The sequence below is a fragment of the Muscardinus avellanarius genome, assembly GCF_963383645.1.
Source record: "Muscardinus avellanarius genome assembly, chromosome: 21".
Taxonomy (NCBI): domain Eukaryota; kingdom Metazoa; phylum Chordata; class Mammalia; order Rodentia; family Gliridae; genus Muscardinus; species Muscardinus avellanarius.
Window position 1 is genome coordinate 25,619,240 of NC_137807.1, and position 25,245 is coordinate 25,644,484.

Here is a 25,245-nt window from a genome sequence, read left to right on the forward strand (position 1 = left end):
CCCTTGGCCGCTGCTCGGACCTCGAGCCCTCCAGAGGCATCTCCAGGGGGAGCTGGCTCACTGCCTTGCCCCCCACCTCCACCTCTGCCCTGACCAAGCGCCCAGAGGACCAGGAGGGTGCCCAGGGTCACTGCTGGGGGAATGCCGGACACCTGACAAGCCTCTGGCCTCAGGCTGCCTCTGGCTGCGGGCAGGGAGGCGCGCTGACGCCTTCCTCTGCAGTGAGTACACCCCTGGGCCTTCCGCCCGCCAGCCCTACTCTGCAGAGCTGTGGCAGAACCAGATGTGCAGAGCAGGGTGGTCCTGCTGGAGCTGCATCCATACCTTCTGGGAGACAGGGAGGAGGTGGCACGGGCTCCTGCAGGGCCAGGAGGGGCGGACACTCCACAAGGAGTGGAGACCTGGGATGTCCATCAGGGCCAGCCTGCTCCCGTGGCATGGCAGGTGTGGCCACATCCTGCGCCTGGAGGAGCCCGCCAGGGTGGCTGCCATCCCCCAGCCACATGCCGCACCCTCAAACCTGCGCACCTGGCCCCTGGAGCTGGCAGCGGGGATGGCACGCGGGTCCCTGTGGCCTGCAGGGATGACGGCTTAACCTCAGCAGCCGGTCACAGTGGGATCCAGGCCCGAGCGCTTGGAGATGTGCAGCTTCACCACCTCCTCGGAGCAGGTGGGGTGGATGCCCACCGTCTGCACCACCTGTGCCCGGGAGGCCCCGCACCTGCGGCAGGGCGTGGAGACAGCAGTGAGCGCGGGTGGGGCTGTGGCAGCAACACACCTGCTCAGGGCATGTGGTCTTCTCCCCGCCGCCTTCTGTGCTCAGCAACCGGGGCACCTGTGCTTGCCCATCGGGGCCTGCCCGCCTCCCTCCAGTGCCCGCAGCCACGGTGGCCCGCGCCCTCTGCTGCCTCCCACCAACCTCTCCTCTTGATGGAGCCTCTCCCTCGCTCCATCAAGGTGGGTCCAGCTGCCACCCAGAGCCTGGGCTGTCCCGCTTCTCTGTGTGTGAGGCTGGGGATTGAACCAGGGGTGTTTTGCCTTCCAGCTAGCCCCTGCTGGACCTTTTTATTTCATTATTTTTGTGTGTGTGTGGTACCGGGGATGGAACCCAGGGGCACGGTACCTCCGAGCTACACCCCAGCCCTTTTTTTAAAGTCTTTTTTTAAATTAAAAAAAAATTTTTTTGTGGTACTGGGGTTTCTGGAAACCCTTCTACCTCCGGGTTATACTCCCAGACCTATTTTTGTATTTTTATTTGGACACAGGGTCTCTTAAGCCAGTGCGGCTAGCTTTGAACCAGCGGGATCCTCCTGTCTCTGCCTCCCAAGCGCGGGGATTTCAAGCGTGCGCCCCCACGCCCGGCTCTTTTTATTTTTTGAAACAGGATTTCACTGAGTTGTGAAGAGCCTCAGTAAATAGCTGAGGCTGTCCATGAACTGCAATCTTCCTGTCTCAGCCTCCCGAGGGCTGGGATTACAAGTGCCCAGCTTTATATTTTATTTTGAAATAAGGTTTCAGCCTGGCGTGGTGGCGCACGCTTGTAATCCCCGCGCTTGGGAGGCAGAGACAGGAGGATCGCGCTGGTTCAAAGCCAGCCAGGCGCGCTGGCTTAGGAGACCCTGTTTCCAAATAAAAATGTAAAAATAGGTGTGGGAGTATAGCCCGGAGGTAGAAGGGCTTCCAGGAACCCCAGTACCACCAAAAATAATAATAATTAATTAAAATAAATAAAAAGACTAAAAAATAGGGCTGGGGGTATAGCTTGGAGGTAGAATGTCCCTGGGTTCCATCCCCAGTACTGGAAAAAAAAAGAAAAAGGTCTCAGTAGATTATGGAGAGCCTCACTAAGTAGCTAAGGCTGTCCTCGGACCTGCACCTTCCTGTCTCAGCCTCCTAAGGATGGGATTACAAGCTTCCATCACCACGCCTGGCCCTTTCTGTCTGTGATTTTGAAACAGGGTCTCACTAAGTTGCAGAGACCGGCCTTGAACCTCCCATCTTTCTGTCTCGGCCTCCCAAGCACTGGGATTTCGTGCGAGCACCACCATGCCTGGCTTCAATTCTGCTTGTTCTGCATAAAAAAGGCCCAAATCGTGATCCAAGCAGGGCCGCAGCAACCCCTGGCGGCAGGCAGCCTCAGAGGCCAGGCTTTGTGGCTCTGGCTTCATGCCTTTGGCTACAGGGGAAAGCTGTTTCTCCCACACCGACCGCCACGTGTAGGGGAGTCTGCGAGGGGCCTCGTGGAAGCAACACGCAGCTTACCTGATCCCCAGAGCGAATCCCTGGGTGACCTCGCCGGCGTTGGGGCCGAGGAAGTGCAGGCCCAGCACCTGCTGTGGGGCTTCTCTCAGGCACACCATCTGAAAGCCACAGCGTCTCAGCCCTGGGGCGGGACCGTGCGCATCCCGCTGCTTAGCTCTGGGCACCGCGGTACCCCGCCCCTGCTGCCTCCGCGGCTGTGCACCAGCGCGGCGGGGCCTCCAGGGAACTCACCTTTATGTAACACTGAGACGAGTCCCGTTCGGGCACCGTGAACTCCAGCGGTTTATAGTACGCGTGGTAGACCTGGGTGATAAGGCAGAGGCCTGGGGTCAGTGGCTGCAGCCAACCAAACCAGTCCTGGGGAATAGAGGGCTCCCTGGGGGCCGGGGCCTGCGCCTGGCTGGAAGCTGCAGTCTGGGCCGAGACCCAGCCAGCTGGCGCAGAGCCCCCTCCGGCACTCACGGGAGGCAGGGTGGCAGAAAGACCCTCCTGGCCAGGCCCGAGACCCCCTGAGCTACGTGCGGCAGGGGTTGGGTGCAGGCCCACCCAAGGGGCCACCATGACATGTCACGGTACCCCGACACACCCCTCAGGAGCTGAAACCGGGTGGACACAGGCTGGAAGGGCGGCCGCAGGCAGGGCCTGTGGGGCAGGGCCGGGCGGCAGGCTCAGCAAGGAGGGCTGGCTCGGCGGAGCCACGTGGGAGCGGCAGGATGGGGGTGTCAGAAACGAGCCGCCTACGTGTGCTGCAGGTCAGTAGTAATGAACACGCGCCAAGCACACTGCTCTGAGCAAGGCAGGCCGGAAAGAAACAAACCCAGAGTATCTGGCCATCCCACATCGCAAAACATAAAACAACGGCGTGCAGCACCGGGAGCGTGCGTCGCGGCACACGCACCACGAATCAAACTGAAACAGCAAACAAACTGCCGGGGACAGGGGAGGCCGGCCTGCGGGCCAGTCCAGGGATGGAGAGGCTCGGTGCGGGGGAGGCCGGCTCAGGCCTGGGGACTGCCAGGCTCAGTGTGGGGAAGGCCAGGCTCTGGGCCTGGTAACTCATTCCCAAATGGCAGAGGCCCCCTCCCGGGCCCCATTTTCTTCCATCGCTTGAGAGCTGCTGCAGTGGGAAGATGAAACCACACACAAGCTGCGAGCTTCCATGGCCTGGCAGGCTTCAAAGACCGAGCTGCCCTTCAGGTCGGCCCTGTGCCTGACCTGTCCGTGGCCAGCCTCAGCTACTTAGGCCCTCTGCAATGAGTGAGACCATTCCAAGATAAAGAATAAAGCCAGGCGTGGTGGCACAAGCTTGAAATCCCAGCATCTGGGAGGCCGAGACAGGAGAATTGCAGTTCGTAGACAGCCTCAGTTACTTAGTGAGGCCCTCTGCAATGAGTGAGACTATTTCAAAATAAAGAATAATGCAGGGCATGGAGGCGCACGCTTGTAATCCCAGCGCTTGGGAGATTGAGACAGGAGGATCGTACAGGTTCGAAGCCAGCCTCAGCTACTGAGCGAGGCTCTCAGCAACTCAGTGAGACCCTGTTTCCAAATAAAATATAAAATAGATCTGGGAGTGTAGCCCAGAAGTAGAAAAGCCCCTGGGTTCCATCCCCAGTACCACAAAAATAAATAAATAAATAAGTAAAGGATACAAAATAGGGCTGGGGGTGTAGCTGAGATAGAATGCCCATGAGTTCCATCTCTAGTACTACAAATAAACAATAAAAAATGAAGAACAAAAAAACAGGACTGGGGACGGAGCTTGGAGTTAAGAATGCCCCTTGGTTCCATCCTCAGTACCAAGAAACCCACACCTGGAGGAGGCATGGTCAGGGCAGGGTGGGGTCAGGCCTGCTGGCCCCCAAGGAGTCCCAGGGCCTTTCAGGTGTGGTAGGAGGCGATGGGCCATGGTGGAGGGCAGAGAAGACCCCTGGTGGAGAGACGCATGCCCCTGTGAAGTGGGGATGTCCACTGGTTCCTGGCCCTGGGCCTTCTGTGACTGGGACGCCATCCCCTACGAGGCTGGCACTTGGGTGCTCTGAGACTCTGTCCGGGAGTAACGGCGGTATGGTGGGGGCCCTGTGGCGTGGGGCGCACCAGCAGCCAGCCTGGGGCTGGAGGCGCCTCGGGCCCTTAGCCACGTGAGGGGTGGCAGCAGGTGGCCATGAGCCAGAGCTGCTGAGGCTCTGCCATCATTTCTATGTGTGTGTGTGAGGGGGGGACTGGGGATGGTACCTCTGAGCTACATGCCAGCCCTATATTTTTAGTCTTTTTTAAATTTTTGAAACAGGATCTCAGAGTTGCAAAGGGCCTCACTAAGTAGCTGAGGCTGTTTGTGAATTACAATCCTCCTGTCTCAGCCTCCCAAATGCTGGGATTACAAACGTGCACCACCACACCTGGCTCCAGCCTGATTTTTTAACTTTATTTTGAAACAAGGTCTCACTAAGTTGCAGAAGGCCTAACTCTAGCTGAGGCCGGCCTCGAACCTTCGATCCCCCTGTCTCGGCCTCCCCAGCACTAGGATCATAAGTGTGCACCACCACGCCAGCCTGCCTTCGTTCTAGAGCCGCCCTGCAGTGCCTCCCCAGCCCGCCCCAGCACTCCGGGGCACCCCACAGAGAGGGCCACACAGGCTCCCTCAGGGTCTGGCCTACCTCAATGTGCTCCTGCCCGTGGCGGGCCACAGCCTCCTCCTCCGAAAGCCCCACACAGCCGTATTCCAGGGGCGTGAAGACAGTCGTGGGAACCTGGAAGGCAGGCCTGGACTCAGGTATGTGCCCGCTGTGTGCAGCAGGCGCTGACCACAGGCAGGGCCTCCAGCCACAGAGGCCGGGCCGCGGCACAGGAGACGGCTCGCTCCCAGTTTGCGGGATCCACTCGGAACGAAAACACTTGTAGTTTGCATCTACACAGATGCCCTCTCCTGCAAAGGCATACGTGTGTGCACAAAACAAACATACGTGTGCTCGCCAGCGCACCGTGCGCACACCCTCCCCCGGAACAAGGCAGCACACGGGGAGAGAACTCACGTTGCTGTAATCCATTAGGGCCAAGGAGCCCCCGAAGAGCCGCTGGGCCAGGAGCTTCCCCGCCATGATGGCCGTGGGCGTCAGCTCGGGCCGCCCCTGACGGGAGGAACTGGGGTTACGGCGGCGTCACCACAGCCTCCGCGCAGTCCCCACACCACCGCCGCCCACTGGCTCCGAGCGGGCCACTGCCCATCAGAAAAGCCCAAAGGGGCCAGGTGCAGTGGCATCTGTACCTGGGAAGCCGAGACAGGAGGACCGCAGGTTCAGAGACAGCCTCAGCAACTTGTGAGACTCAGCAAATTAGCAAGACCCTGCTTCAAGCCGGGCACGATGGCGCACGCTTGTCATCCCAGTACTAGGGAGGCTGAGACAGGAGGATCGCGATGTGCAGACAGCCTCAGCTGTTCAGCGGGTCCCTTTGCAACTCAAAGGGTCTCTTTATTTTGAGACCCTGTTTCAAAATAAAGAATAAAAAATAGGGCTGGGAGTGTAGCTTGGAGTTTCATCCCCAGTACCGCAAAAAAAAAAAAAAAAAAAAAAAAGACCCTGTTTCAAAATTTAAAAAATAGGCAATAGGGCTGGGGGTATAGCCTAGAGGTAGAATGCTTCTGGGTTCAATCTGTAGCCCCAAAACAAATAAATAAAAAGGGCTGGGATAGCCAGGCGTGGTGGCACACACTTGTAATCCCAGCATTCAGGAGGCTGAAGCAGGAGGATCGTGGTTCATGGCCAGCCTCGGATACTTAGTGAGGCCCTTTGCAACTCAGTGAGACCTGTTTCAAAATAAAGAATAAAAAATAGGGATGGGGGTGTAGCTCAGAGGTGGAATGCCCCTGGGTTCCATCTCCAGACCCCCACACACAAAAGGGCTGGGGTGCAGATCAGTGGTAGAGTACCCAATTAAATCTCCAGAAACGCTAGAGAGGGGGTGCTGCTGGTCCCCTTAATTGGGATTCTAGCTAATATAGGTCTAACGTATTCCATGTATTTTTTAATTTATTTTTATTTATTTTCATGGTACTGGGGATGGAACCCAGGAGCATTCTACCTCTGAGCTACACCCCAAGTGCTATTTTGTTTTATTTTCTTACTTTGAAACATGGCTGCAAACCTGAGATCCTCGGGTCTCAGCCTCTCCAGCACGGGGATTATAGGCATGCGCCACCACGCCCGGCTCTACTCCGTGTACTTCTGACACACGCACAGCCCACGAGGAACCCACATCCCAGTTTCGCTTTGCAGAGGCCCCTCCTTCCCAGGCCCGCCAGGTGCTCCCTGGGGGGCAGGCCTGGGATCAGCCGCCAGTCACTGGAATGGATGGAGGGAGCTCTGCAGAGATAAACCCGGGGAAGTGCTGCGGTACTCCACCTGACCAACCGCGGAGACACCCACGCAGGTGCAGGCGGCCCTCCCGCTCCCCACGCAGGGAGCGACCCTTCACACTGCAGAGACCTTTGTCGGCCATACCCTCCAGCCACACAGGCTGAAGTGTTCAGCGGGAGGATTGCGGTTCACAGGCAGCCTCAGCTACTATTTAGTGAGGCCCTCTGCAACTCAGTGAGACTCTGTTTCCAAATAAATAATAAAAAATAGGGCTAGGGGTGTAGCTCGGAGGTCCTCAGTACCACAAAGAAGAAGAGGAGGAGGAGGAGGAGGGGGAGGAGAAATGGCCACGAGTACTTCTCAGGCAAGGCGGGCAGGGCTCCCTCGCCTGCCAGAGGTCCTGAGGCCGGGGCGTGGCCCTGGCCAGTCCTGAGGGAGCCCTGTTGCCCGGGAAGGAGAGGCCTGGCCCCACACACGCCCCCGGCAGGAGGGGACTGCGCCTGCACGCAGAGCCCTGGGCACAGGGCGGCCCCGCCAGGCCCGCAACCCTCAGAAGGTGGGATGATCATGCCACAGCCCTCCGATGTTGGCTTTTTAGTTTTTGGTATGAAGGATTAAGGCCAGGGGGGTCTACCACTGAGCTATACCCCCAACTCTTTTTATTTTTATTTTGAAACAGGGTCTCATAAGTACCTGAGGCTGGCCTCCTGCGGTCCTCCTGCCTCAGCCTCCCAGGCTCTGGGGTGACTGGTATGAGCCACTTTGCATGGAGAGCTTGTTTTTGTTATTGTTTTTTGGTACTGGGAATTGAACCTTGGGACATTCTCTCTCCAAAATTCAATTCCAGTATCTTTTTCTTTTCCTTTTCTTTTGGTGGTACTGGGGTTCCTGGAAACCCTTCTACCTCTGGCCTACACTCCCAGACTTATTTTTCTATTTTTTATTTGGAATCAGGGGCTCTTACGCCAGTGCGGCTGGCTTCGAACCTGCACGGTCCTCCTGTCTCCGCCTCCCAACCGCGGGGATTACAAGCGTGCGCCACTACGCCCAGCTCTGTATTTTTATTTTTTAATTTGCAACAGAGTCTCATCAAGTGGTGGAGGGTCTCACTAAACTGCTGAGACTGGCTTCAAACCTGTGATCTTCTTGTCTCCGCCTCCAAGCGCTGGGATTACAGGCATACTCCGTCATACCTGGCTAATAGCCTTTTATTGGTGTGTGTGGGGGAGTACTGGGGATTGAACTCAAGGGCGTTCTACTTCTGAGCTACACCCCGAGTCCTTTTATTGATTGATTGTAGTATTGATGACTGGGATTGGGGACATTCCCCCAGCCCTATTTTTGTTTTTGTTTTTTGTGGTACTGGGGATGAACCCAGGGGCATTATACCTCTGAGCTACACCCCCTGCCCTATTTTTTATTCTTTATTTTGAGACAGGGTCTCACTGAGTTGCAGAGGGCCTCACTAAGTAGCTGAGGCTGTCCTCGAACTGCGATCCTCCTGTCTCAGCCTCCCAAATGCTGGGATTACAAGTGTGTGCCACCACGCCTGGCTCTTTGAAATATGTGTGTGTGTGTGTGGTACTGGGGACTGAACTGAGGGGTGTTCTACCTCTGAGCTACACAACCAACCCCCCTCTTTTTTGTTTTTGAAACAGGGTCTTTAAGTTGCTGAGAGCCTTACTAAGTTGCTGAAGCTGGCCTTGAACCTGTAAGCCTCCTCTTTCAGCCTCTCAATTCTGGGATTACAGGCGTGCGCCCAGCTCCTGTCACTAAAGAGCATTTCTGCCCACAATAGCAGCCGTGGGGACCTGTGGGCCTGCATCGCAGCGGGTAAGCAGGGGAGCAGCTGGGCTGGGGACACTGGGCCCTGGAGCCAGGCCATACCTCTGCGACGTCTCCAATAGCATAGATGTGGGGGACAGAGGTGGCCTCCTGGGCATCCACGAGGATCTTCTGACTCTTGGGATCAATGGCCACGCCAGCCTTCTCCAAATTTAGATTTCTAGTTTCCGGATCACGCCCTGAAAGTCAGAGAAGTTTCCATGACTTCCTTTAACAGTTTTTGATGCGGGTCCTTTTTGCTTTTGGTACTGGGGACGGACCCCAGGGGGATTCTACCTCCGAACAACCACCCTAACCTTTTAAATTTTGACACCGGGTCCTGTTAAATTGCCGAGGCTGGCCTCAACTCTGTGGGTCTCACGTCTCAGCTTCCCAAGTCCTGGGATGATGGTGGACCCGGGAGATGGCAGCCCGAGACTGCCTGTTCTTCCGTGCACAAGAGACCCTGGAAAGGCCTCTGCCTCTCTGTGCGCGTGACTGCAGAAGCAGCTAACATGGGACCCGGATGAGCTGAGGCCGGGCTGGCCACGAGGGCCCCTGCACACCGCCCAACTCACCACAAGCAACGGCTGGCCCATCCTCGCGAGGGCTGGGAGAGGGGCCCAGAGGCCGCACCCCGGGCTCAATCCCATCACCACGAGAAAAAACATAATCACAGAAGGACAAGAACAGAAACGAAGGAAGGGACAGGTAGAGACAAGATGGTCTAGACACAGCTCGTGGATTTTTTTTTTTTTTTTTTCAGTACTGGGGATTGAGCTACGCCACCACAGAGCTACACTCAGCTGTTTGTCTGGGGTGCTAAACTCGATCACTGAGCTACGTCCCCAGACCCTTTTATTTTTCAAATTTACTTATTTTTTAATTTTTGTGATACTGGAGATTGAACCCGGGGACAATCTACCTCCCCCGGGCCCTATTTTTACTTTGAAACAAGTTCCCTCTGGGTTGCTAAGAGTCTCAGTACTTGCGGAGGCTGTCCTCGAACCTGTGATGCTTCTGTCTCAGCCTCTAATCACTGGGATTACAGGCGAGGGCCACCACAACCCACAGCCAGAACATCAAACTGACTCCTGATGACTGGCTTCGAGCCCGGATCCTCCTATCTCAGCCTCCCAAGTACCAGGACCACAGGCGTGCGCTACTAGATCCAACACAATCAAAAGACAATTTTTTTCTTTCCAGTCAAGTGAGGTGGTGCATGCCTGCAATCCCAGTATTCAAAAGGAGGCTTGTAGGTTCCAGGCCAGCCGTAACAAGTTAGTAAGAGCCTCAGCACGTTAGAGAGACCTGATTCAAAATAAAAGAAAAAAAGGGGCTGGGGTGTAGTTTGGAGGAAGAGCACCCCTGGATTCAATGCCCAATATACATAAACACGTACAAAAAGAAAACAAAATAAAATGGGGCTGGGGGTGTAGATAGAATGTCCCTGGGCTCTATCCCCAGTACCACATACAAAATACATACATACATACACACATACATACATATCCCAGTACTTAGGAGGCTAAGATAGGAGAACTGCAGGTTCGAGGCCAGTCTCAGCAATTTAGTGAGACCCTGTTTCAAAACCAAAAATGAAAGGGATGTGGGTGAGGGTAGAGTCCAGAGGTAGAGTACCCCTGGGTCCAATACCCAGTACAATTTTTTTTAGTTTTTATTTATTTATTTATTTATTTTTTGCGGTACTGGGGTTGGAGACCAGGGACCTTCTACCTCCGAGCTGCACCTCCGGCCCTTTTTTTTGTGTGTGGTATTGGGGGTGAAACCCAGAGGCTTTTTATCCCCGGGCTATACTCCCAGACCTATTTTATACTTTATTTGGAAACAGGGTCTCACTAAGTTGCTGAGAGCCTCACTAAGTAGCTGAGGCTGGCTTTGAACCTGTGCGATCCTCCTGTCTCAGCCTCCCAAGTGCAGGGATTACAAGTGTAGGCCACCACACCCGGCCTTTATTCTTTATTTTGAAACAGGGTCTCACTGAGTTGCGAAGGGCCTAGGTAGCTGAGGCTGCCCTCAAACTGCGATCCTCCTGTCTCAGCCTCCTGAATACTGGGATTACAAGCGTGCGCCACCACACCCAGCTATTTTCTATTTATTTATTTATTTATTTATTTATTTATTTATTTATTTATTTATTTTGCAGTACTGGGGATGGAACCCAGGGACATTCTACCTCCAAGCTACAACCCCAGCCTACTTTTTTATTCTTTATTTTGAAACAGGGTCTCACTGAGTTTCAGAGAGCCTTACTAAGTAGCTGAGGCTGTCTGTGAACCTGGATTCTCCTGTCTCAGCCTCCTAAATGTTGGGATTACAAGCCTGCGCCAACACGCCCGGCTTCCCACTTTAAATAAATGAATACGTGAATAAATAACAGACTACAGGACAGGGAGGGTGTGCGGCATGGAAAAGCAGCCGCCCTGCAGGAGAGGACATGGCCACCGGATGCCCACGGGAGCGGCAGTTCTGTCCTGGCAGCCGCGAGGCCTTCTGGGCCTGGGCGTCTCAGCCTCAGGAGCCCCAGGTGCGCCGGCCACCTGCCCTCCTCCCACTGTCCCAGCTCCTCTGTTGCACTCACAGGCCGGTCCTAACCACAGACCTCAAGGATGGCTGGGCTGCAGCCTGCGGTGCCCAGATCCAGCGCAGCCCGAGGAAGCTGGTGCGTAAAGGACGAGCCTGCAGAGCCAGCCGCGAGACGGTCGAGTCCACGCCCTGCTGGACTCGCGGGCAAGCCCTGGGCCTCACCAGGCACGCGCACGTGCTGAAGTCGAGGCTGTGGCCAGGCTCGCAAGCCCCAGGGCTGCCCAGCCAACGGGCCCGGTTTGGAGACCTGGGGCTGAGAGGGGCCGGGCTCAGAATGGCCCCAATCCCGTCTGCCCAACCTCAGGCGCCGCTCCGAGGTGGCATCAGTCCACGGGGCTGCCCCCGCCAGGCTGCACACAGCCCTGGCCTAGGGGAGGCAACATATGGGCCTTGTCATCGGTGGGCTGTCCGCGGAGGCCCGTTAGCCTCGCGTTTAGGGGGGTATGGCCCGGCCGAGCTGGTGGGTGGTCCCTGAGGGCAGCTCCCGGGGGCTCGGGCAACTCTTGACTTGGCCCCCGACGGCCGGTTCCCACAGCTCTCAGTGTCTCCAGCCAGAGTTCAGCCGGTGGCAGCCGGAAAGTGGGTGGCACCCACCTGAGCTTCTGGGGCAAGAAGCAGCGTGGAAAGGAAACCCTCGCCTCCAGCTGCTGCCCGGGCGGAAGTCAAAACACAGAGGCTGGGCTAAGCCCAGCTGCTCTGGTTTGCGGGAGGCCGGCTCCAGCCTCTCCGCGCCGCGAGGCCCCAGGATCCAGGTGCCAGGCAGGCTGGCACCAGTTGGGATCAGCCGAAACCAGGCAGGGTGAAACCACATCACAGAGAGGTGGCTGGAGACAGAGGCACGGCCGAAGCTCGGGCTCAAGCCTCAGTTCCCTCCTCCAGCTGGCCTGCCCGGCTCACGGGGTCCGCCTCCTCCTGGCGCCTTTCCCATCAAAGGTGGCCAGAGCTGGCCACCCTTGTCCACACACCCCATAAACCCGCCTGGCCACTCCCCGGAGGCCGAGAGCATCTCCTGTGCTTCCTGGTAGCTATGGTAACCATGGACCTCACAAGCGCCCACCAGCCGCATACAAGGCTAAAGGGAAGAAGGTGCGGTTGGGCAGCGCTGAGACGCACGCTGGAGAATGTGCCGCCGGGTGACCGTCAGTGCGTGAGCCCCGTGTGTGCACCACACCAACCCAGTGAGGATGCACTCGGCCACGGCCACGGCATTGCGTACAGACAGCGCGGCACGCCGCTCTGAGGCTGTGAGAAGCCGCACCACAGTACTACTGTGCGGAATACCACGGGCTTTTAGAACACAGAGCACACTGCCTGTGTGTCTAAACAGGCTCTTTCTTTCTTCCTTTGGCTCTCCCTGTTTCAATTTGCCCTTCAGTGATGATTAGCAAAATTAAATACTTTATACTTCTCGCCACGTTTACTAATTATACTTTTTCCTTGGTGAATTGCTAATCTTAGCCTTTTCTGCTCTTTGTTTGGTACTGGGATTGAACTAGGGACATTTGACCTCGGAGCTATACCTCCAGCTTTTTATCTTCTTTTGTTTCAAAACAGTGTCTAAGTTGCTGAGGCTTTTTTTTTTTGGTGGTACCGGGGTTCCTGGAAGCCCTTCTCCCTCCGGGCTACACGCCCAGACCTATTTTATATTTTTATTTGGAAACAGGATCTCTTAAACCAGCGGAGGCTGGCTTCGAACCTGCGCTATCCTCCTGTCTCCGCCTCTCAAGTGCGGGGATTACAAGCGTGCGCCACCACGCCCCGCTGAGGCTGTTCTTGAACCTCCTGTCTCAGCCTCCCAAGTACTGAGACTATAAGCATGTACCATCATGCCCTGCTAATCTCTGCCTGCTTGCTTGCTTGCTTGCTTGCTTGCTTTTTTCCTTTCTTTCTTTCTCCCTTCTGGTACTGGGGATGGAACCCAGGGGCTTTTCTACCTCTGGGCTACACTCCCAGACCTAATTTATACTTTATTTGGAAACAGAGTTTCACTAAGTTGCTGAGAGCCTTACTCAGTAGCTGAGGCTGACTTCCAACCGTGCAAACCTCCTGTCTCAGCCTCCCAAGAACTGGGATTATAAACGTGCGCCACTACGCCCAGCTTTTTTTTTTTTCTTTTTTGTGGTACTGGAGATAGAACCCTGGGGAATTCCACCTCTGAGCTACACCCCCAGCCCTAATTTTTATTTTTTTATTTTTTTGGTAGTACTGGCGTTCCTGGAAACCCTTCTACCTCTGGGCTACACTCCTAGACCCATTTTTTATATTTTTATTTGGAAACAAGGTCTCTTTAGCCAGTGAGAGTGGCTTCAAACCTGCACAATCCTCCTGTCTACACCTCCCAGGCGCCAGGATTATAAGCGTGCGCCACCGCGCCCGGCTCCTTTTATTCTTTATTTTGAAACAGGCTCTCACTGAGTTGCAAAGGGCATCACTAAGTAGCTGAGGATAGCCGCGAACTGCGATCCTCTGACCTCAGCCTCCCGAATGCTGGGATGACAAGCGTGCGCCACCACGCCTGGCTCTTTTCTTATTTGTTGATAAATATCTTCATTGGATTTCCTGCCTTATAAGAGCTTCTCATGTTAACAACGCAAGTTTATTTTCTTTTTCTTTTGTGGTACTGGAGATTGAACCCGGGGGTGTTCTACCACTGAGCGGCACCCCTGGCCCTTTATATTTTTATTTTGAGACAGGGTCTCGTTAAATTGTCCAGGCTGGCCTCAAAGGTGCAACCGCTCTTGCCTCAGCCTCCCAAGAATCGGGATTACGGCGCGGGCCACTGTGCCCAGCTGTCCTGTTCTGTCTTCTACAAGCTGTGGGAGCTTTAAAATTCCAGGGATGAATTGACATCCTCTGAGTAAATGTGTACACAGCCTCTCGATGGGGGTGTATGTGTAAGCACACGCTTGGGAAGCATGTTAAAAACCCCTGACGCTGGGACCTGTGTCCCTTCCCAGGCCAGCAGGACAGCCCAGTGGGGCGGCCCCAGAGCACCCTCAGGCCAGGGCAGGGTATCCGCTTTGGATCACATGGGGAGCCCTACCAAAGCTGCTGCCGGGGCCAGGGTGGCCAAGCCAGCATGCCTGCCAGCCAGCCCCACCCCAAGGAGCAGCCAGGGAGGGCCACAGGCCCAAACCATGCAGAGGCAGCACCAGCCATCACTACCCGCCTGCTAGACGCAGGGACGCACAGGCGCGGACCTGGGCAGCGCCGCGAGCACTTCCCATCTGCACGGGGAAGCCAAGCCTGGCCTCCGATTTCACGCCCGCCTGGAGCATCCATGTAGTGAGGTGAGATTTAAAAGCCAGCAGGGGCAGGCCGGGTGCAGACGGCCTGGGATCCAGGGGAACGCGCAGGGTATAAAGGCGGCAGTGGGGGCGCCAGCCTGGGCAGTGGGGGGCAGCACTTCACCTAGGCCCACCTGGTAGTCTGGCGGATGGGCACCAGGCCTCCTGAGCCAGCCATACCCATGAACTGGCCTGGGGCCAGGCAGAGCCCGCCTGTGGAGCTGGAGATTGGCGTCTTATTTATTACATTTATTTATTTTGGCGGTACTGGGGGTGGAACCCAGGGGCTTTCTACCTCCGGGCTATACTCCCAGACCTATTTTATACTTTTATTTGTAAACAGGGTCTCACTAAGTAGCTGAGGCTGGCTTCAAACCTGCGCGATCCTCCTGTCTCCGCCTCTCAAGCGTGGGGATTACAAGCGCACACCACCACGCCCGGCTATTCCTTATTTTGAAACAGGGTCTCATTGAGTTGCAGAGGGCCCCACTCAGTAGCTGAAGCTGCCCGTGAAAGCCCCACTCAGTAGCTGAAGCTGCCCGTGAACTCGATCCTCTGGTCTCAGCCCCCCTTGCTGGGATCACTAATACTTGGCTACTTTGTTCTCCTTTTGTGTGTGCAAGTGATTCTAGAGACAAACCAGGGATGTTCTACCTCTGGCCACTCCCCAGCCCTTTTCATTTTTTAATTTTTATTTTTGGTGGTACTGGGGTGGAACCCAGAGGCTTTCTACCTCCAGACTATACTCCCAGACCTATTTTTGGAAACAGGGTCTCACTAAGTTGCTGAAAGCCTCACTAAGTAGCTGAGGCTGGCTTCAAACCTGTGCGATCCGCAGGGATTACAAGCGTGCGCCACCACGCCCGGCTCATTTTTTAAATTTTGAAATAGTCTTACTAAGTTGCTGAGGCTAGCCATGAACCTGAGTTCTTCCTGTCTCAGCCTGCCAAGCACTGGGATTACAGGCGTGCGCCACCATGCCCGCCTCCTGGCTCCTCCTCAAATTCCCATGTCCTTGGCTGCAGCTCTGTCCCTCTTGTGCATGCAGCCTGGCTGTGTCCCGGCTGGGCAACGCTGTTAACTCCGCCCCATCCATGGAGCACCCAGCCACGGAACTGAGCCCCATGGCCGCCTGCAGAAGGACCAGCCCTGCCTCTTTCCCTCATGGGGCTCAGGACACTCCAGTCACAAACACCTAGCCTGGTGGACTCGGTTCTGGTTAGCGCCCCACCCCTCTGGCTGCCTGGCAGCCAACAGGGGGCCGTTGCAGGGACTTGAGTGGGCTGTGTCCATGGTGTGGAGAGCTGGGGCTGAATGCAGCTGAGCCAGCTGTCCCGGTGGAGGAGGAGCCCGAGGCTGCAGGCCACCTGGGTGCCCACGGCCTCCCCGGTCTGCCTCGCACAGGCAAACCGTGTAGGAGGCGGCTCATGGGGCAGCCTGCACACGGGGCTCAGAGGGAAGCGAGGAAGCTGAGACCCAGGGCCCCAAAGCCACGCTTGCCGGCTACCCCGCCATTCCAGAAGCTCAAAGTGGGGTTTGTACACTGGGGGGCAACAACACTAAGTTGTCTACATACTGGGGAGGCTGAGACGGGAAGATCACTCCCGGGCTTAAAGCTAGCCTCAGACGCTTGGTGAGACCTTCGGCAAATCAGTGAGACACTGTTTCAAGATGTAAAAAGCATTCAGGAGGCTGAGACAGGAGGATTGCGTTCGCAGACAGCCTGAGCTACTTAGCGAGGCCCTCTGCAACTCAGCGAGACCCTGTTTCACAATAAAGAATAAAAAATAGGGATGGGTGTGTAACTCAGAGGTAGAATGCCCCTGAGTTCCATTCCCAGTACCCCCCAAAAAAAGATTTTAACAAATCGAAAGAGTTGGGGGTGTGGCTCAGAGGTAGAATGCCCTTGGGTTAGATCCTCAGTACAAAAAAAAAAAAAAAAGGGAAGAAAACTAGAGGTGAATCTTAGTGGTAGTGTGCACCTGGGTTCATTCCCTGGTTCTGGAAAAAATATAACTATATATGTTTATATATAAATATGTTTAAATACATAAATATATAACACAAAAATATATTAATATGTAAACACATATAAATCATATTTATAAATATGAATACATGTATGTGGGGAGAGATGAACTATCCAGAGGCACATGAAATCACTGCTCAGAGTATTCCCACTCCCAGGACTCAGGAGGCTGAGACAGGAAGATCACTGGACCAAGGTTATCATTAGCAATTTAGTGAGACCTTCAGCAACTCAGTGAGAACCTGTTTCCAAATAAAAAAATAAGGCCGGGCGTGGTGGCGCACGCTTGTAATCCCAGCATTAGGAAGGCTGAGACCTGAGTATCACGGTTTGCAGACAGCCTCAGCTACTTAGTGAGGCCCTCTGCAACTCAGTGAGACCCGGTTTCAAAATAAAGAATAAAAAATAGGGCAGGGGTGTGGCTCGGAGGTAGATTGCCCCTGGGTTCCCCCCCAAGACCTGCAAATAATAATAATAATAATAATAATAATAATAATAATAATAAAATAAGGCTGCGGGTGTACCTCAGAGGTAGGAGACCCCTGGATTAAATGCCCAGCAACACTTAAAAAATGTCTAAGCCAGGCACATTCCTGTAATCCCAGTTCTTGGCAGGCTGTGACAGGGGATTGCGGGATCAAGACCAGTTTCAGCAACTAAGTGAGGTTCTTGGCAGCCAAACAAGACCCCATTTCAAAAAAGAAAGAAAATAGGGCTTGGGGTATAGCTTGGAGATAGAATGCCCCAGCGTTTGATTCCCAGTGCCACACACACATAAATAAACAGGTAAATAAACCGACTCTAGGCTGGACCAGAGCTAAGACCATGCCGGCCTGCAGCGGGCCAGTCCCACTCCCAGGACAGCGGTGGATTCAGGCCACAACTGGTTAACTAGCTGGCGGGACAGGAGAGCTGGGGCGGTGGCGGCTGACTGTCTTCACTCAGCGCAGTAATCAGCACATCTGCAGACAGGAAATCCTCCCGCTGAGGTTCCCAGTCTATTATCTGAGACACCTGGTGTGGGCGGTGATTCAGAGACAAACAGAGGGGGCCCCCTGCACAGCAATTAACTGCTTCAACTGCTAATGTGTTTAATCCACCACGTGGAGATCAAGGCTTGGCTGAGGAAGAGGCTGAATCCTCCGGGGCTTCCAGGCTGGGGCGCCCACCTCACAGGGCAGCCACAGGCCCCTTGCTCAGCCGCGCTGCGGCCCCTCCGTGTTTCTGGAGGCGAGGAGGGGGTCCTTCCCTGTCTGTTTGTAAACACCCACCGAAGCCCAGCTTGTCTGGACGCAGTACTCTGCTTGGGACCGGAGGCACAATGCGAGGAGATGCTGCCAAGACGCTGGCGGTGCCAGACGTGCAGCCCCGGGCGTTCAGTTCTAGCCTCCTGGAGCACATCATCTTTACTGCGAGCAGAAACCGTGCTTGGTTAAAGACTTATCAGGGCAAACCAAGAGAAAGCCTTGCCAGTTGTTAAGCTGGGAAGTGGCTCCTGAATGTTTACAAAATCTGGCTCAGAGCAAGCGTGAAGTCAGTACATGCCTGCCCCCCCTCGACGTGCCAGAAACCACTGCCGCCACCGCCACAGCCCTGGGGAGGCAAGGTCAGAGGCCAAGGACTGCCAGGGCTTCCACCCACATCAATCAAGCCAGGCAGGCGTCGGGGATGTCCTCTCTGAAAACACAAGAAATGGCCCAAACTCCCAGTGGGGGAGGGTTGCAGAGGAACCTAGGGCACCGCCAAGCTGGGCCCCGCTTGCCTCCTGCCAGGCCCGCCTGAAGGCTGGTAGCCCCGGGGTTTTCCAAAGGCACGGCCCTGGCCCAAGCCGGGCGTGGTGGTGCACACTTGTTATCCCACACTTGGGAGGCTGAGACAGGAGGATCGCACAGGTTCGAAGCCAGTCTCAGCTACTTAGTGAGGCTCTCAGCAACTTAGTGAGACCCTGTTTCCAAATAAAGTATAAAATAGGTCTGGGAGTGTAGCCCGGAGGTAGAAAAGTCCCTGGATTCTACCCCCAGTACCACAAAATAAATAAATAAAGGCATGGCCTGCAGCAAGACAGGGCTATGTGTCTCAGGGTGTGGAGAAGCAGGGGCCAAAGGAGAGGCCAGGAGGGGTAGGAAGAAAGAAACTGGCCACCCCACGGTTTACAATGGAGTTTGGCTGGTGTGGTGTGCCTTGTAATCCCAGTGCTCTGGAAACTGAGGCAGGAGAGCTGCTTCAAGGCCCTCAGCAACTCCAGAGCTTAACATCGCCACCTCCCAGAGGGTATCTAATCTTTCCTGATGTTCATCGCAATGAACCTACTTAAAGTTTACGTTTCCCTTGGAGTGGGCACAGGGGCACGTGCCTGTAACCCCAGTACTTGGGGAGGTTGTGGTGGGAAGATCGCGGGTTCAAGGCCAGTCTTGGTGACTCAGGGGGATCCTTAGTGATTTAGGGACGCCCTGTTTCAAAATAAAAAATAAGCCAGGTGTGGTGGCGCACACCTGTAGTCGCAGTACTCGGGAGGTTGAGACAGGAGGGCTGCAGGGTCAAGGTCAGCCTCAGCAACTTAGGAACACCCTGTTTCAAAATAAAAAATTAAATAGGGCTGGGCAAGCCAGGCATGACGGTGCACGCTTGTAATCCCAGCATTTGGGAGGCTGAGACAGGAGGATACAGGTCCGCAGACAGCCTCAGCTACTACTGAGGCCCTTTGGAACTCAGAGACCCTGTTTCAAAATAAAGACTAAAAATAGGGCTGGGGTGCAGCTCAGAGTTCGAATGCTTCTGGATTTCATCCCAGTACTGGAAAAAAAAAAAAAAAATAGGGCCAGACATGGTGGCTGGTGTATGCTTGTCATCCCAGCACTTGGGAGGCTGAGACAGGAGGATCCAGGTTCGCAGACAGCCTCAGCTACTTAGTGAGGCCTTCTGCAACTTAGTGAGACCTGTTTCAAAACAAAGAATAAAAAATAGGGCAGGGGGAATAGCTCAGAGGTAGAATGCCCGAATTCCGTCCCAAATTCCACATTTAAAAAAATTTAAATAAAAAATAGTGCTGGAGTGTAGCTTGGAGGCACAATGTCCCTGGGTTCAGTCCCCAGTACCACAACAACAACAACAAAACAACGAATTTAAATAAAATAGGGCTGAGAGTGCAGCCCAAAGGTGGAATGCCCTGGGTTCCATCCCCAGTACCCAAACAAAATGAAACAAAATGAAATAGAAAAATTAAAAGGGCTGGAGGTGTGCTGAGTTCAATCCCAAGGGCACAGAAAGAACACGCTTTGGGACCTGGCTGGCCTGGTGGGAGGAGCTGCGCCCACTCCAGGGTCTCCGCAGCTCATCAGTCAGCGCCAAGCCCACCGAGCACGAGCCGAGGCTCAGACGCTTCCGGAATGGACTTCGCCTCGTGGCCTCGTGTCCCGAGTGACTGGGGAGAGGGGAGGCACGCTGCCCTCTCTGTGAGGCGGCCGCTCCTCCAGGGACACCGCTTTGGGGGCCGCTGGCTCTCTGGCCTGCAGCCTTGACCCACACTCGGCGGCGGTCGCGGGCTGCAGGGAAGCGGAGCCGGCGAAGGGAAGGCTGGTCTCCTTGCCCGGGGCACCAGGCCAGCGCCAACCACCGAGCTGCGCCCCAGCCCTGCAGGGGGTTTCGGAGAGGGACTGGGATCCGAGCCCTGGTCAGCTCAGGGGACACCCCGTCAGAGCCTTAGTCCTGGGAGAAAGCGACCTTGTGATTGCTTCCACTAGACAGAACGGTCAGGAAGAGCAGAGCCAGAGCTAGAGGCGCTATCGTACGGTGCCCCACGCAGGGACACAGCGCATCCTGGCAGCCCCCCTCCGGGAACCTCTGGTTCCCCAGCTCTCGGACTCCCCATCTAGCCCAGGTGCACCCACGTGCCCCACTTTTCTCCCCAGGGAGGCCAGATATCCAGGAAGGTCCGAGAACCCACTATGCATAGCCACACCTACTCAGCCTGGTCCCCAAGAAAAAGTGGGGTCCGCCAAGCACGGAGCAGGAGGGGGGAAGGAAGCCGCACAGGCACTTAGCAGCAGCAGAGGGTCCTCCGCCCGTGCCTCTGCGGGTCGCCTGGCAGACGCTGCCTTCCGAAACCTGCGGCCACATCTGGAAAGGCAAGTGGGGTGCCTTTCCCAGGCGCGAGGACCTGGGCGGCCAGAGCATCAGAAGCACCCAAAGGTGGCTGAGAACTGAAAAACTCTGGGCCTGTATTCTGTGGTCCAGGGCTCACACCTGCTAGACCCGCACTCCACGGCCCCCACGGCCCCAAACCCTTTATCTTTTTTTTTTTTTTTTTGGGGTGGTACTGGGGATTGAAGCCAGGGGCATTCTACCTCTGAGCTATACCCCCAGCCTTATTTTTTATTCTTTATTTTGAAACAGGGTCTCACTGAGTTGAAAAGGGCCTCACTAAGTAGTAGCTGAAGCTGGCCACAAACTGTGATCCTCCTGTCTCAGCTTTCCAAGTACTGATATTACAAGCATGTGCCACCACACATGGCCTCCTGCATCATTTTTATATGTGAAAAACAGCTGGTCCAGGGTGTTGGTGCAGGCCTGTGATCCCAGCACCTGGGAGGCTGATTCAGGAGGTTCACAGCTTGGAGGACAGCCTCAGCAAGCAGTGAGTCGCTCATCCACCTAGCAAGACCCTGTTTCAAAATAAAAATACAACAGGGCTTGGGGTGTAGCTTGGAGGCAGAGTGCCTCTGAGTTGTGTGCCCAAGACGGGCAGGTGTGGTACGTCCCCACAGGACCTCTGCGATGGCCCGCGAGGTGCATCGGTGGCAGAGGGGGCCTCCTGGCAGGTGAGGGGGAGGCCGCGGGCCACAGGGGCTGTGCTGCAGTGTGGCCTCGGGAAGACCAGGGACCATCCTTACCTATGGCCCACAGGATGGTGTCGAAGGTGCCCGCGTCCTCCTTGCCTGAGGCCCGGTCCTCCCAGGTCACCTGGAGCTGGCCATCTGGGAGCCTGCTGATGCGGGAGGGCACACAGCCCCTCAGGAACTTGGTGCCGTGAGACTCCATATGTTCCGTGACCAAAGAAGACATTTGCTGCAAAGGAAAGAGGACCCGTGAGGGCGTGCGCTGAGGACCCCGGCGGCTCACGATGGGGATGCTTGGCGGGGCTGCAGTCCTGCGGGGCATCCTCCTGGAGGGGGTGGGACCCTCAGTGCCCCCCCTCCCCGTGTCGGCTCCCGGCTCCAGGTCCTGGGATCCTAAGTCACCTGGTCCTCAGGTGCACGGCTCATGGCTTCCTCTAGGTACTGCCACCATAGCGGTGGCAGAAGCCTCAAATCCTGGGGACGCTGTCCCGGCCCAGCAGAAGGTCCCCTCTCCCCACACAGTCCCTAAGCAGTGTGACCCACCCCACCCTGAACGCCACCAGGGGGCTGGGACTCTACCCCCTGAGAGACGCAGAGGCAGCGGACAGCGCAGACTGAAGGGCAGAGGGGCCAGGTCCTGCCGCCCAGCTCAAGAGGCCCGGGCAAGCCTGGCACGGTGGCACGCGGATGTAACCCTAGCACTTGGGAGGCTGAGGCAGGATGATCACAGGTTCGAGGTCAGCCTCAGCAACTTAGTAACTTCCTATTTCTATTTGTGTGTGTGTGTGGGGGGGTCCTGGGGATGGAACTCAGGGGCAGTCTGTCCCCGGCTATATCCTCAACCCTACTTTTTATTCTTTATTTTAAAACAGGGTCTCACTGAGTTGCAAAGGACCTTACTAAGTAGCTGAGGCTGGCCGCGAACCACAATCCTCCTGTCTCAGCCTCCCAAATGCCAGGCCCTATTTTTTATTTTGCAACAAGGTCTCACTAAGTTGCAAAGAGCTTCATTAAGTAGCTAGGCTGGCCAGGAATCCATGATCCTCCTGTCTCAGCCTCCCAATAACTGGGATTACAAGCACGCATCAAAACACCTAGCTGAGATCCTATTTATAAATAAATAAATAAATAAATAAAACAAAGAAGGCGGGCATGGTGGCACACACCTGTAATCCCAGTATGTGGAAGGCTGAGACTACAAGTTTGAAGACGGTCTCAACCAGTAGTGAGATCCTCACCAACCTAGTGAGACCCTGTTTCAAGAGGTGGAATGCTCCTGGTTTCCATCCCCAATAACACACACACACACACACACACACACACACACACACACACACACACACACAAATAAACAAACAAAAATTAAGGGGCTGGGGTGTAGCGCGGAGGCAGCCCGCCTCTGGGTTCCATACCAAGTGAGACTAGCCACAGCTGCTTCTCACGGGGAAGAAAGTGGTGTTTAAATCTTCTGACATCTGTGTGACGAGCCAGCTCCCCTGGACTCCGCGGAGGAGCCGTGTGCCGGGATGGCCAGCTGTCCCAGGTGAGGGTGGCTGCCTGTCCCCCCACCCAGGCCTCTGAGGCCTGCCGGGACTGTCGCCTCCCAGGCAAGCGCTGGGCCTGCCCAGGGCCCAGCAGCTCCACGGCCTCATGGCCTCTCTGCTGGGGCGGCTGGTCCTCCTGGAGCTGCACCCGGGTCCCCGAGCCGCCCAAGCCGCAGCTCGGCCTCTGTGGACCTGGCCTTCATGCACAGTCTCCCGGGTCGGCCTCCCCACACAACCTTTTGCAGCTGGACGCTGCGCATTAGACCACCGCAGGGGCTTGGTGTGAGCGCCCCACGTGGAGAGGCCTCCCCGCACGGAGGCGGCAAGGGGTGGAGGCTGAGTCTGGCTGGAGCGTGTGCAGCGCTGGGGTGGAGCTGGGGCCAGGAGGGGGCAGCCCAGCTCCTGGTGCCTTCTGGTGCCTGCCGGGCCTGTGTGAGGGAAGTCCGTCTCCCGTCCCAACCCGGGGCTGTGCAGACGGTGATGGTCCTCCTTGGTGGGGACACGGAGTACCTGACATCTTGAGAGTGGCAAGCAGACTGTGTGTGTGTGTGTGTGTGTGTGTGTGTGTGGCGCTGGGGAATCAACCCAGGGGCATTCTACCATTGAGCCACACCACCAGAGTTTTGATTTTTTTTTGGTGGTACTGGGGATGGAACCCTTCTTCCTCCAGGCACTGGGCTCCACTTCCAGACCTATTTTATATTTTATTTGGAAACAGGGTCTCTTAAGCCAGCGAGGCTGGCTTTGAATCTGCGTGATCCTCCTGTCTCTGCCTCCCAAGCGCGGGGATTACAGGCGTGCGCCACCACGCCCGGCTGCTTTTTTATTTTTAATTTTAAAAAGTCTTGCTAAGTTGCTGAGGCTGGCCTTGAACCCTCAACCCTCCGTCTCAGCCTCCCATGTACTGGGATTATAGGCATGCACCACCTTGGCAGCTCCAAGGCCCAGGCCTCGCTCCAGCCCACGCCAGCACACAGCGCATGCGCAGGGAGGGCAGGGGAGCGGCCACCCCTGGGGCGGGGCTCCGCAGGGCAGGGGTGGCTCGTACCTGGTCAAAGCCCCGGAGCGGGATACTGCGCACCATGACAGTTGTGTCCAGTCCGACCCCCGTGAGGACGCCAGCGCACTCCAGGGCCACGTCTGTGAGTGCCGGGGTAAGGAACACGCGAGGCCAACTTCAGAACAGATGGGCCACAGCCACCCGGCCACTGCCAGCCCAGGAGCACGGACGTCAGTCAGCTGCAGAGCCCCCAGGCCACGAAGGCACCGCCTGCCCCCGCTTGCAGCCCGTGTGTGTGTGTGTGTGTGTGTGTGTGTGTGTGTGTGTGTGTGTGTTTTGCTGGGAATAAACCAGGGGCATGCTACCTCCAAGCTACACTCCAGCCCTATATTTATCTATTTTGCAGTACTAGGAGTGGAACCCAGGGGCCCTTTACCACCGAGCTATATCACCAGCACTTTCTCTCTTTTTTTGTGGCACTGGGGTGGAACCGAGGGGCTTTCTACCTCCGGGCTACACTCCCAGACCTATTTTATATTTTATTTGGAAACAGGGTCTCTTAAGCTAGTTGAGGCTGGCTTCGAACCTGCGCGGTCCTCCTGTCTCAGCCTCCCAAGTGTGGGGATTACAAGCGTGCATCACCATGCCTGGCTAACCACTCTTATTTTCTGAAACAGGTCTTACTGAGTTGCTGAGGATTTTGCTAAATTTCTAAGCCGCTAGCATGCAATCCTCAGCCTTCCACATCCTGGGATCGTGGGTGTGCACCACCATGCTCTGCCAGACCTTTTATATTGTTTGCTTATTTATTTTGGTATTGGGGATGGAACCCAGGGGCATTCTACTGTCAAGCTACACTCTCAGCCCTATTTTTTATTCTTTATTTTGAAACAGGGTCTCACTAGTTGCGGGGAGCCTCACCAAGTTGCTGAGGCTGGCCATGAATCTTTGGCCCTCCTATCTCAGCCTCCCAAGTACTGGGATTACAGGTGTGTACTACCACGCCCGACCAGACCTATTTTATTTTTTAATTCCTATTTTATCTTTCATATTTATTTGTATTTATTTTTGGTACTGGGGAGTATACCTAGGGGCATTCTACCTCTGAGCTACACTGCCAGCCCTATTTCCTTTTTTTTACTTTGAAATAGGGCCTCACCGAACACCTGCGGCTGGCCGGGAACCTACGATCCTGTCTCAGCCTCATGAGTACTGGAATAACGAGCATGAGCCAGCACACTGGGCTTAATTTTGAAACAGTCTCGCTAAGTTTCCTGATGACTGGCGTAAAAGTTGTGCTCCTCCTGTCCCAGCCTCGTGCTAGGACTGTAGGTGTGTGCCACGGTGCCCGCCGGCCAGTGCCTCTGCAAGGCAGCTCCTCGGGGCTACAGTTTAGTCTCCAGGGCTGGGCCTGCACCCCGCGGGGCCCAGGGCGCCGGAGAGCTGTGGCCGGGCCCAGCGAGTGGAGCCGTGGGAGGCACGAGCCGTGGCCTCCGGCCTGC

General features: G+C 55.7%; 1 protein-coding gene across 2 annotated transcripts in view; it reads right to left on the reverse strand.

Moving 5' to 3' along the window:
* Positions 1-597: 597 nt before the first annotated feature.
* The window catches only part of TXNRD2 (thioredoxin reductase 2), a gene marked incomplete at its 3' end in the record, with an annotated part of 44,335 nt that continues 19,687 nt past the window's right edge, over positions 598-25,245 (reverse strand). The window contains exons 10-17 of one of the 2 annotated variants that reach the window (XM_080717511.1): positions 23,792-23,883; positions 21,254-21,428; positions 8,505-8,641; positions 5,295-5,390; positions 4,920-5,012; positions 2,494-2,565; positions 2,263-2,360; positions 598-721 (exon numbers count right to left, since the gene is read on the reverse strand). In XM_080717511.1, the coding sequence (XP_080573637.1) occupies positions 598-721; positions 2,263-2,360; positions 2,494-2,565; positions 4,920-5,012; positions 5,295-5,390; positions 8,505-8,641; positions 21,254-21,428; positions 23,792-23,883 (887 nt within the window). The remainder of the gene's footprint in view (positions 722-2,262; positions 2,361-2,493; positions 2,566-4,919; positions 5,013-5,294; positions 5,391-8,504; positions 8,642-21,253; positions 21,429-23,791; positions 23,884-25,245) is intronic. The other variant, XM_080717512.1, reaches the window with a different exon arrangement.